At 59.4% G+C, this 11636-nt stretch overlaps 1 protein-coding gene across 2 annotated transcripts; it reads left to right on the forward strand.

The window, feature by feature from the left end:
* Window positions 1–2008: 2008 nt before the first annotated feature.
* Window positions 2009–7550, forward strand: NDUFS8 (NADH:ubiquinone oxidoreductase core subunit S8). Of its 2 annotated transcripts, none has more exons than XM_075929118.1 (7): window positions 2009–2134; window positions 3569–3625; window positions 3752–3814; window positions 4088–4177; window positions 4419–4591; window positions 5775–5903; window positions 7361–7550. In XM_075929118.1, the coding sequence occupies exons 2-7, from the start codon at window positions 3586–3588 to the stop codon at window positions 7490–7492; spliced, it is 627 nt and encodes a 208-aa protein (XP_075785233.1). In that variant the 5' UTR covers window positions 2009–2134; window positions 3569–3585; the 3' UTR covers window positions 7493–7550. The 2 variants fall into 2 exon arrangements, with proteins under 2 accessions (XP_075785233.1, XP_075785234.1); XM_075929119.1 differs by lacking the exon at window positions 2009–2134 and adding an exon at window positions 2285–2368.
* The last annotated feature ends 4086 nt before the right edge of the window (window positions 7551–11636 follow it).

Below are 11636 nucleotides of genomic sequence, written 5' to 3' on the forward strand. Positions count from 1 at the left end.
CGCAGCACCCAGCTTGCTCCCTGCTGAGGGCATCCGGCTGCCTGGCACTCCAGGCGCGCCGCCCTGCTGTGACAAGCCTGAGGCTGGTTCAAGGGTTAGAGGTTTATCTGCGTGGCGATACCAAAGTCTCCAGGGCTTGGCTCTGGGGCAAGGTCCCTTGAACTAGAGTCTGCAAGGATGGGAAAAGTGCTGACCAGCCCCTCTCTTAGGGTCAGAACAGGACTCTCCACCTTCCTCTAGTGGGAACCTGGCATCCACTTTGGCCAGCTGGCAGGGCCTGAAAGCACCACTGCCCTGTCTGCCTGAGGATCAGAACATGGCAAAGCCAGCACAGCTGTCCTGGGCAGCCACCAGCCAACCCATGCTTTCTAACAGTGGCATGACTGCTCCCAGCCAGGTAGGGAATCCCCTACCCCAGGGCATGTTGCCCCCTGGTGCTGGCTGGTCCAGACCTTTGTACTCTCTTGCATTAGCAGAGCTCTGTCACCTGCCCCACGCTGGGGCATGTAACGATCCCCAAAGTGTCAACTACATCAGGGTAGGTTCCCTCCTGCTCACATCTTGGCTACATCTAGACTGGCATGATTTTCCGCAAATGCTTTTAACGGAAACGTTTTCCGTTAAAAGCATTTGCGGAAAAGAGCGTCTAGATTGGCACAGACGCTTTTCTGCACTTTGCCAATCTAGACGCGCTTTTGCGCAAAAAAGCCCCGATCGCCATTTTAGCCATCTGGGCTTTTTTGCGGAAAACAGCACTGTGCTGTCTACACTGGCCCTCTTGCGCAAATGATTTGTGCAAGAGAGCTTTTGCCCGAACGGGAGCAGCATAGTATTTCCGCAAGAAGCACTGATTTCTTACATGAGATCGTCAGTGTTCTTGCTGAAATTCAAGCGGCCAGTGTAGACAGCTGGCAAGTTTTTCCGCAAAAGCAGCTGATTTTGCAGAAAAACTGGCCAGTCTAGACACAGCCCTTAGCTCCTGGCCTTTGCGCTGTCCTCCCAGTCCTCTCCATTGAGTGCCACCCCCTCCGGCAGCCAGGCTCTTTGTGAAACCAGCCAGGCTCTCAGCCCACCCCAGGTGGCACCCCATCCCCAGCTCTTCTCGCTTGCGCCATCCAGAAGGACAGCTCCAGCCACATGGCTAAAGCAACAGGAAGCAAATGCAGCCCCTCCGGGCCCCACTGGCTGGACAAAGGGCCCAGCGGCACCATTGTCCTGGTAGGGTCCCACATCCAGCAGGGCCCACCGGCCACCGGGTGATTACATTGATCAGATGGAGGCGGGTGCTGCGGGTACAAGGGGGTCTCCCACCCACCCCAGTCTGTATGTGCCATTTCCCATAGTCCCTCTCTGGGGCATTGCCAGGGCACCAGCCTCCAGCGCAGCCTGGCCCCCCGGGGCGATGTGCTGCAGGGGGAACCACGGCTCAGGGCACGCAGGGCTTGTCTACACGGGCAGATTAATCCGGATTAACTGCGAGCGAGCAGATAAACCGGGTCAGCCAAAGAGCCGCCGCGCAGATTCCCCCTGCAGAGGGACGCAGCTAAACCGGAGTGAAGCCACGTTAACTCCGGATGGGCCCGTTCACACTAGGCTCTGCCACTCCGGATTGGCGTCACGCGGGGCCCTCGTACGCCCAGACCTCACGGACACGCATGCGCCAAAAAGCCCCACGCTGCGTCACAAGGAGCTGCGAATGCCCGGCCCCTATGTCTCTTCACCAATCCGCGTGGCCGTTGTGTGTGTAACCCCGCCTCCACGCCGCTCCACCAATGCGCCTGGCTGATCCGGATGTAGCCCCGCCCACACTCCGCCCCACCAATCCGCCTGGCTGAGCCGAAGGTGACCCCGCCCCACCCTTTCCCCATCCACCAATCAACCGGGGCCGCTACTTAGTGACCCCGCCCTAAATCTCACTGCTTCGCCAATCCTTTCAACCGCTCAGACGCTACGTCACGCCCGCGCTGCCCAATCAGGACACGTGCCCCGGCTCTTTTCCGGCCCCTTAGCCAATGGGACGCGAGCAGCTCGGTGATTGGCCCTCGCTCTTGCCGGCCCTTCGGCAGGCCTGGCTAGCTCGCCGCAGAGTCGGAGCGGAGCAGGCGCCCCCCTCCCCGGTGCTGTCCCCGCGGGGGTGAGTCCCGCCCCCCGGCCTCGCGCAGGGCCTCGGCCCCGCCCACCCCCCCTGCCCGGTAGCCGCTCCCCGGGGCTCGGTGCACTCGGCCTCGGGTCACTGGGACCTTCAGGGGGTGCGCATGCGCACTGCAGCCGCCGGGGGCTCCTCCCATGGGCGGAGCCAGGTAAGCCCCGCCCCTTGCATTGCTGGGCGGGGCAGGACGCCTGGGTTCCTTCATCTCGCCAGACCCAGGTACTGCTGGGATGGGACCTATGTCCCCCTCCCCGCCAGAATGAGTCCTTGCCCCACAGCAAGGTGCTGCAGACCCCCCTGGGTAGGTGCCCGGCACTGGGGGATCCTGGCTCCCGTCCCGGGGCAGGGTGCTGCAGGGCTCGTGTGCACCCCCATGCCGCCATCCCTGGGTGCAGGCTCCCGTCCCTGGGGCAGGGTGCTGCAGGGCTCGTGTGCACCCCCATGCTGCCATCCCTGGGTGCAGGCTCCCGTCCCTGGGGCAGGGTGCTGCAGGGCTCGTGTGCACCCCCATGCTGCCATCCCTGGGTGCAGGCTCCCGTCCCTGGGGTAGGGTGCTGCAGGGCTCGTGTGCACCCCCATGCTGCCATCCCTGGGTGCAGGCTCCCGTCCCGGGGCAGGGTGCTGCAGGGCTCGTGTGCACCCCCATGCTGCCATCCCTGGGTGCAGGCTCCCGTCCTGGGGCAGGGTGCTGCAGGGCTCATGTGCACCCCCATGCTGCCATCCCTGGGTGCAGGCTCCCGTCCCGGGGCAGGGTGCTGCAGGGCTCATGTGCACCCCCATGCTGCTCTCCCTGGGTGCAGGCTCCCGTCCCGGGGCAGGGTGCTGCAGGGCTCATGTGCACCCCCATGCTGCCATCCCTGGGTGCAGGCTCCTGTCCCGGGGCACGGTGCTGCAGGGCTCATATGCACCCCCATGCTGCTCTCCCTGGGTGCAGGCTCCCGTCCCGGGGCAGGGTGCTGCAGGGCTCATGTGCACCCCCATGCTGCCATCCCTGGGTGCAGGCTCCCGTCCCTGGGGCAGGGTGCTGCAGGGCTCATGTGCACCCCCATGCTGCCATCCCTGGGTGCAGGCTCCTGTCCCTGGGGTAGGGCGCTGCAGGGCTCATATGCACCCCCATGCCGCCGTCCTGGGTGCAGGCTCCCGTCCCGGGGCAGGGTGCTGCAGGGCTCGTGTGCACCCCCATGCTGCTCTCCCTGGGTGCAGGCTCCCATCCCGGGGCAGGGCGCTGCAGGGCTCGTGTGCACCCCATGCCGCCATCCCTGGGTGCCGGCTCCCGTTCCTGGAGCTGCAGGACCCCGGTGGGACAGTGCCCTGCGGCAGGGGGTGTCGTGCTGGTGGTAGCGGCTGCTGGGTGCTGTGCTCTGGTCCCAGTGTGGTGCTGATGGCTTGAGCCGATGCTGTCTGCTCTCCATGTTGCAGATTGCCCCGGGCTCAGCATGGCGGCCCTGCGGATGATATGCCGAGCTTCCCGCACAGGTAAGGATAGTGGCTGTAGGGAAGACTCCATGCTGTAGGATTGTGGGCTGAGCCCCCTCCCCCTCTGCTGCCCCATGGTGCTGGGAGCACCGTGCAACTCACTAACCTTTCACCTTGATTCCCCAGGGACATCGCCCTGCCTAAGTTTCACCCGGTTGCTCAGTGTTACAGCCCCGAGAGAGTCCTATAGTGAGTATTGGCTCCGGCCCTCCCTCTGGCTCCCCCGGGGCACAGCATCCAGAGCCCATTCTGGAGGGCATGGAGTCTAGCCTGGTTCTTGCATCGCCCAGTGTCCTGTCCCCCAAGGGGCAAGCAATCCAAGTTAGGTCTCTTCCATCCCCCAAGCTGCTACCGAACCCCTTGTGGGTTCTGTCTGGGCACTGTACCCAGCGGATGGATGCCTGTCCCAGCCCCTCCATGTTGCTTTGCTCAGGGGGGTGATGATGTATGTCTCCCTTACAGAGTATGTGAATGTACAGGAAAAGGAAATGGACATGAAATCCATCACTGACCGGGCTGCTCAAACCCTTTTGTGGACAGAGCTTTTACGAGGTGAGCCCTGGGCTCTGTTGGGGTGGGTTGTGATAGCAGGACCTGGGGTGGGAGGGTTGGACAGGACCTGGGATGGGGTCTTGGGATTGCGATTAGAGAGGCTGTGAGGGTCCGACAGGCATCAATGCCAATGGGAAAGCAGTAGGGGGTTCCCGCATGCAGATCGTGTAAGGTCTGGATGATGATTAGTGGGTTCTCACTTCCTTGGGCGGGTTCTAACCTCCCCTGGCTCCTCCTACAGGCCTGGGTATTACCCTGAGTTACCTTTTCCGGGAACCTGCCACCATCAACTACCCCTTTGAGAAGGGCCCCCTGAGCCCGCGTTTTCGGGGCGAGCACGCCCTGCGCCGCTACCCGTCTGGAGAGGAGCGGTGCATCGCCTGCAAGCTCTGCGAAGCCGTCTGCCCTGCCCAGGTGAGCCTTCCCCCTCGCTGCGGGGCTTGTCCGTGTGGGGTTGCACCTCACAGCTCCACTTGGATGCTTGTCTCTGGCATGGTGCGTCCTGAGTAAGTGACTCTTGTGCAGGGAGGTCCCTGCTTCCCTTCCCTCCCTAAGATCTCTCCAGGGGACCTTGGTTTGGTCCCTGCTAGTGGCCGGTTGCCCAGCTTGGATGTCTGTACCTCCCTGCAAGAAGCCCTGTGGTGGAGATGGGGGTGTGAGCTGCGTTGGCTCTGGTAGGCTCAGGCACTGACACAGCTGGCTCCTGACGGTCTGGGCAGTGACTCCAGCCCTTTCTCCAGTCTCGCTGGCAAAAGATCTGTGTGTATCTCCCCCTCCCCTCATAGACTCCTAGGGCTGGAGGAGGCCTCAGGAGTCATTGAGTCCAGCCCCCTGCCCGAATCAGGACCACCCAACTAAATCAACCCAGCCAGGGCTCTGTCAAGTCAGGACTTAAAAACCTCTAGCGAGGGGGATTTCATCACCTCCCTAGGGAACCCCGCCCAGTGCTTCCCCACCCTCCTAGTGAAATAGTTTTTCCTAATATCCAACCCAAACCTCCCCCGCTGCAACTTGAGCCCATTGCTCCTTGTTCTGCCATCTGCCACCACTGAGAACAGCCTCTCTCCAGCCTCTTTGGAAACCTCCCTTCAGGAAATCGAAAGCTGTTATCAAATCCCCCCTCGCTCTTCTCTTTTGCAGACTAAATACGCCCAAATCCCTCTGCCTCTTCTTGTAGGTCATATGCTCCAGCCCCCTAATCATTTTGGTTGCCTTCCACTGGACCCTCTCCAAGGCATCCACATCCTTTCTGTAATGGGTGTGTGTGTACAACTGGATGCAGTACTCCAGATGTGGCCTCACTAGTGCCGAATAAAGGGGAAGAATCACTTTTAGATCTGCTGGAAATGCTCCTCGTAATGCACCCAATACAGGGCACACTGTTGACTCATATCCAGCTTCTCATCCAGTGTAATCCCTAGGTCCTTTTCTGCTGAACTACTCTTAGCCAGTCACTCTATTACACAGCTGAGACTCTCCAGCCCCCTGTGCTGCCTGGTGTGACCCTCAGTAGGCAGCACCCCTGCTTTTCCCCAGTGTATTGGAGCGGCGGTGCTGGGGTGGGGAATGACCGCCCCTTCTTCTCCCCTTCCCCCAGGCGATCACCATCGAGGCTGAGCCCCGAGCCGACGGCAGCCGACGAACCACTCGCTACGATATCGACATGACCAAGTGCATTTACTGCGGGTTCTGCCAGGAGGCCTGCCCTGTGGACGCCATTGTGGAGGTGAATGCAGCCGGCTGCGTGTGGGATGAGGGGCCGGGCGTGTGATCTCTCCACAGACTCACTCCCATGCCTCTTGGCGTCTGTGGGTCTCTGTGTGGTGGGGAGTAGGAATGTAATAGAGTAGTCGATTAACCGGTAAGCAAAAGCTTATAGGAGAATGCTATAGACTACATGCATTTCCCCCCCCCCCCAACGCCCACCCTTCCCCAGTACATTTTTTTTAGCAGGCTGGCCAGCAACCAGGTTCAGTCCTAGCTTGTGATGGGTCCGGTGTTGTGCTTAAAAGAAGCACCTGGGATCTTTTTCAGGGGGGATAAGGCAACACGCCACTTCTATTGAACATACATAGATCAATCAATACTTATCTGCATATGACACTCTCTCTCTCCCTCACTCCGTCTTGTTGTTACCAAAAGTTGCTCCCCCTAACTGCACTGGCCAGGTGAGTTAGATGGGGGAGGGGGTGGAGCCGGGCTTCTGCTGATCCGGATCGATGCTCCCATGTTAACAAGACGAAAACCCGGGATCCCTCTGCAAGATGCCTCTTATTTATCCCTCTCATGCAGCCAATTAGTCATCAACTGGCCTTTCTTAATGCTGCTTCAAAGAGTTCTTCCAAGGGCAGGCCCTTGCTGCTTGACTGCCAAGGCATCTGTATGTCCAGTCTTCTTAATGAGCTCACTTTGCAGGTATTGTCTTAGATCTGGCTCCGGCTCCCAGACCTTCTCCACCCTTGCAACTGCTGCTGGAGGTGCTCACCTTTCATTCTCCATTCACACCTCATTCATTTCAACAGGGCAATCAAGGAAAGGGGAGAGCTCAAAAGACATTTTTTCTTAAAAGATCTATATATCTTAATACAAAGTTATAGGAGAAATTTTAGAGATTCTATAAGAACACTTAACAAAGATGTATCTAAAAGGACAAGATCTTAATACAAAATATGTTAGAGATTTATCCACACCGGGACCTACCTCTGTGGAGAGTCTGCACTTAAAATGTATTCGGAGCTAGGCTGGCAGGCAGCCCGGCTCAGTTCTGGCTCTTGCTGGGTCCAGGAGGACAGCCGCCCTCCCCCCCCCCCTCCTCTCTCCCCCCAGCCCTGGATAGAGACTGCTGCCACCCTGCATTACTGCCTCTGTATCAGAGGCAGCAGCGACAGGTAGCCAGTCCATGAGAGCTGGTTTTTAAACTGACTCCACTCGCAAACCAGCTCCCGCCTGGCACCTCACACTGCTGCCTCCAATGCTGCTGGCCCTGGCCCCGGGGACTATAGAGTAGTCAAGTAACTGATAAGAATTCACGAGGTTACTCGACTATTCAGCTAACCGATATTTAACATCCCTAGTGGGGAGGGAGGTCCTGGCAGGTCCCTGCGCTGGGCGAGGGAGGAGCGGAGTCTGGCCATGAGGGGGTGAGGTCTTGGGGGAAACGCTCTGCTCTCCTGACTTCTGCAGGGCCCCAACTTTGAGTTCTCCACGGAGACACACGAGGAGCTGCTGTACAACAAGGAGAAACTGCTCAACAACGGGGACAAGTGGGAGGCCGAGATCGCGGCCAACATCGAGGCCGACTACCTGTACCGGTGACAGCGCCGCCCAGCCTGCTTTCTGAACCCACCCCTGCAATAAAGGGCCTACACCCGGTTGTCAGGGCTCTCGTGCGCCTGTCTTGGGGGAGAAAAGGGCTTGAGGGCAGGGAGTGAACAGCTGGGCCAAGTACCCCTTGTTCAGGACTGACAGCCCTCAGCAGGTGTGGGGGCTAGGACTCTGCTTTGGAATTGTGCCCCCTCCCATTTCATGACCCCTCCCTGCTGCTGTCCATGTGCTACGTATCAGTGGGGCTGTGAATTCCCAGTGGCCTTGCCCCGTGTTCACAGGGGGAAAGCAGTTCAAGGGAGCAATGGGCCAGTCCCTCCAGTTAGCTCTGTGGCCCATGGGGGGCGGGGAACCCCTCTTCCCAGCTCCTTGGAGAGGAGCCCGTGACGAGGTCAGGGTTGGCAACAGTGGGCTGGGGAGAGGGGGGGCCAGGTGCGTGGGTTGGGGGAGCTCTGTTGGATGCCAAGCCAGGCTGTGTGGTGTCCTGGCTCTGCCTTGTGCTGCTGCCACCAGGCCCTGGCAGGGGTCTGCTGGCCCTGAGCACTATGGAAATACAGTAGGGCCCTGGCTCAGCTGGGCCCTTTCTCCCTGAGACGGGGTGGGGCAGGCAGCTTCTCTCAGCCCCTGCTGGCTTCTGCACATGGGTGAGTGGTGACCAGCAAAACACTCCTGCTGCATGGCTAATGCCACCAGGGCACATGAGTGACCATCGTTGCCAAACAGAGATGAGGTCCAGTCCCCTTTCGCAGCGCCCGGCGTGGCTTACGACTAGCCCCCAGGATGTCAAGGTGTCCTGAGGGGGAGCGTGAGTACTGACCTGTGGGCAGATGGGTACGAGGCAGGGCGCATACACCCACACTGGCTGAGGCCTGGCCTCAGATTTCACCGACCAACATGAGTGTAAACACAGACACTAAGAGCCGAACTGTGGAGTCCCAGACAGTCCTCGTGTCCTCCGCTGTGCCGTGGCCCCGAGGTATGCTGGCCTTTGTGAGAGCGGCTCCCAACCCGGAAAGAGCACAACAATATGCTGGTTTCTCCCAGTTCCAAAGGACAAGTTACTTAGCAGAGGTCACCAGCACTTTGTCTGTCACACCACACACAACACTTGCAGCTAATCCTTTTGGGGGAAATGTCTAAAGATTTACTAACTAGGAAAAGGAAACCGTTATTTACGAAGTTAAAGCAGGGCCTTACACACAAGTGACAGCCTCAAGTTTCAAAAGGTAATAGAAGCTTCTCGTATACAAACACTACATGTCCTTTAGGCCTTACTTAGGACAACCAGTGGGGATCTTTTGCTTATGCTTGGTAATCTTTGCTCTTCTAAATCCAATATTCCTTCTCCCGCTGCAAGTTCAGCAGCTGAGAGGAATTCAGTTGCAGTCACTTTCTCATGGGGAGAAGACAAAGCATTTTGTCTTCTGTTCCACAGTGGGGCCTTCTTTTGTTAGGCTGGAGACATGCCCTCCTGTGGCAGACCAGTGCCTCACACTGGGAGTACAGTTTCCATTTACAGAGCCAGCAGTTCAGTGTTACCCCATGGCATGCAGGGGAGAGACCTTGTGTGAGATTACAGGGTGTAGCAATCCACAAGTGTTCTACAATGTCTAAGTAAACCCTTTTGTAACCCCACTTACTACAAGTTGAACCTCTCTGGCCCAGCAACAGCTGTGGTCTGGCAGGATTTTAGTTAGCCCATGTCCACTTAGCATAGGTGTGGCCAAGTTTCCTGTGGTCCCATATACAGGCACCAGCCCTGGCTACGCGTTCTGTGCTGTTATTTAGCTCTGATTTACCCCTCACTGTCTTCAAAGACAGCAGTGGAGGTGTTGGTGATGCTGCTAGATAATACTGACTTCCTGTGGTCTGGCAAATTTTCTGGTTCAGCACCAGTCAGGTCTCAAGGGTGCTGGCTTAGAGAGGTTCAATTTAGGAATGTAAGTGACTAGTCGACTATCTGATAAGCAGAAGTATTGAATTAGTTAAATATTACATTTAACTGGTTAGCCACTTAAAAGTGGGGAGGGAGGGACTCTAGCCCAGCCAGGCTGCCATTAACTTGTCACCTCATAAGGGTGATGCTTACTGGTTAACCACTGACATCCCTTGATTCTAGAGTCCCAGGTTCGATCCCTGCCCAGGGATTTTTTTTTGGGGGGGGGGGGATGTTTCAGCAGCTGTGATTGTGCTGTGGAAAGGGGGAGGTGCCATGTGAGGCTTCAGCTGCCCTTGAGAACAGTCGGAAAAGCCACCTCCACCCCCCACACGCTTCCCCAGCACGGTTCATGTCCCATAAGCCCAACTTCCTCTGAGCTCCTCTCCCTGAAGGCCCCTCCAGGCTCTCACAACCCTGGGGCGTGAGCCCAGATCCGGCTTGTTTTCAGAGACAAGGCTGTGACGCCCAGCGTCTCCCCTCTCTGGGTGCCAATCGCCAGGCCTGCCCAAGGCCCTCTCCCACCAGGGCATCCCACCTCCCTTCTTCTCGGGCCCCCGGCGTGGAATGGGGGCTGCAGCGGCGGCAGGGCATGATGCTTACCACGCAGGATGGGGCCTAGACTGCGGTGCTAGTGGCACTGAGAGAAGGGGCTGCTGCCCTGCTATTGCTCCTGGGATCCCAGTCGACATGGGCACTGCCCTGCAGAAGCCCGGTGCCCGAGCTCGGGAGGGCACAGAGCAGGCTGTTTGCTCTGGCCTGCCAGGAGCAATGGGCCGGGGGTGGATACCAGGGACTCAGGAGGGCGGAGTGGCGCATTTCTGGAGAGGAAGGCCAGACAGGGCCGCCCTGCAGAGAGAAAGACCCACTGGAGCAAGCAGATGAACCAGGAAGAGGGGGCCGGAGCCAGAGCAAGGCAGGGCATGGAAGCTGCCATGCAGGCTCCTTGGCCGGGATCATGGGATCTGGTGTCTGCTGCTGGGGGTGGTGACTCAGGGCCCTGGGGAAATGGGCCTGGGGGGGGGGGGGGGCATGTTTAAGCAGCAGTTTCCATACCTGCTATGGAAATGCCCTCACACGGACCCCGCTGGGGTGAGAAGCCGTGATGCTGCACCCGGGGGCAGGAATCCCACCCTGGCATTTGGGGGGGGGGGGGATGCTACACAAATCTCAGGGCACAGTCCCAGGGATTTGGCTGTGTGGTCAGGGGTTCCTGGATGGGGTGATCTGGCGGGGGGGAGGGGGGGTGACACTGTGCCTCTGATGGACACAGGAGTGATCCAGATTCAGGGGGTGGACGGATACAATGTGTGGGGATCCAGGGTGGGGTGAGAAGGTTCTGTGTGGGGCAGGCTGGGTACAGGCAGCTCAGCCCGGGGGGGGGGGGGTCTGGGTGCAGGCAGAATGGGACTGAGGCTCAGCAAAGGTTCCATGTGTGGGGGGATGGGGTCAAGAAGGGGGGGCCTGGCGCGGTTGGGTGGGGTTCGGAGTGTAGGGGGCTCAGTGGCTGATCTGGGCACGGGTGGGGGTCCAGATGCAGGGGGCTTGGCTGGGAGGGGTTGATGCTCAGCAGGGAGGTGGGGTCTGGGTGTCCGGGAGGTGAGGCTTGCTGGGGGGATCCAGGTGTGGAGGAAGGGGGCTGGGTGGATGGAGGGGGGGAGGAGGCTCAGCAGGGGATCGGGGGGGGGGCAGAAGGCACGGGAAGAGGCTGGGGGAGGGCTGGACAGACGGGAGATTGGAGGAGAAACTCATGGAGGGGTCTGTGTGGGGGCTAGTCAGACGGGGATTGGGGGGGAAGCTGAGCAGACGGGGGGCTGGTCAGACGGGGATTTGGGGGGAAGCTGAGCAGACTGGGGGCTGGTCAGACGGATTTGGGGGGAAGCTGAGTAGACAGGGGGGCTGGTCAGACGGGGATTGGGGGGGAAGCTGAGCAGACGGGGGGCTGGTCAGACGGGGATTTGGGGGGAAGCTGAGCAGACTGGGGGCTGGTCAGACGGGGATTTGGGGGGAAGCTGAGCAGACAGGGGGGCTGGTCAGACGGGGATTGGGGGGAAGCTGAGCAGACTGGGGGCTGGTCAGACGGATTTGGGGGGAAGCTGAGCAGACAGGGGGGCTGGTCAGACGGGGATTGGGGGGAAGCTGAGCAGACTGGGGGCTGGTCAGACGGATTTGGGGGGAAGCTGAGCAGACAGGGGGCTG

The sequence above is a fragment of the Pelodiscus sinensis genome, chromosome 4 (assembly GCF_049634645.1).
Source record: "Pelodiscus sinensis isolate JC-2024 chromosome 4, ASM4963464v1, whole genome shotgun sequence".
In the NCBI taxonomy this organism is placed as follows: domain Eukaryota; kingdom Metazoa; phylum Chordata; order Testudines; family Trionychidae; genus Pelodiscus; species Pelodiscus sinensis.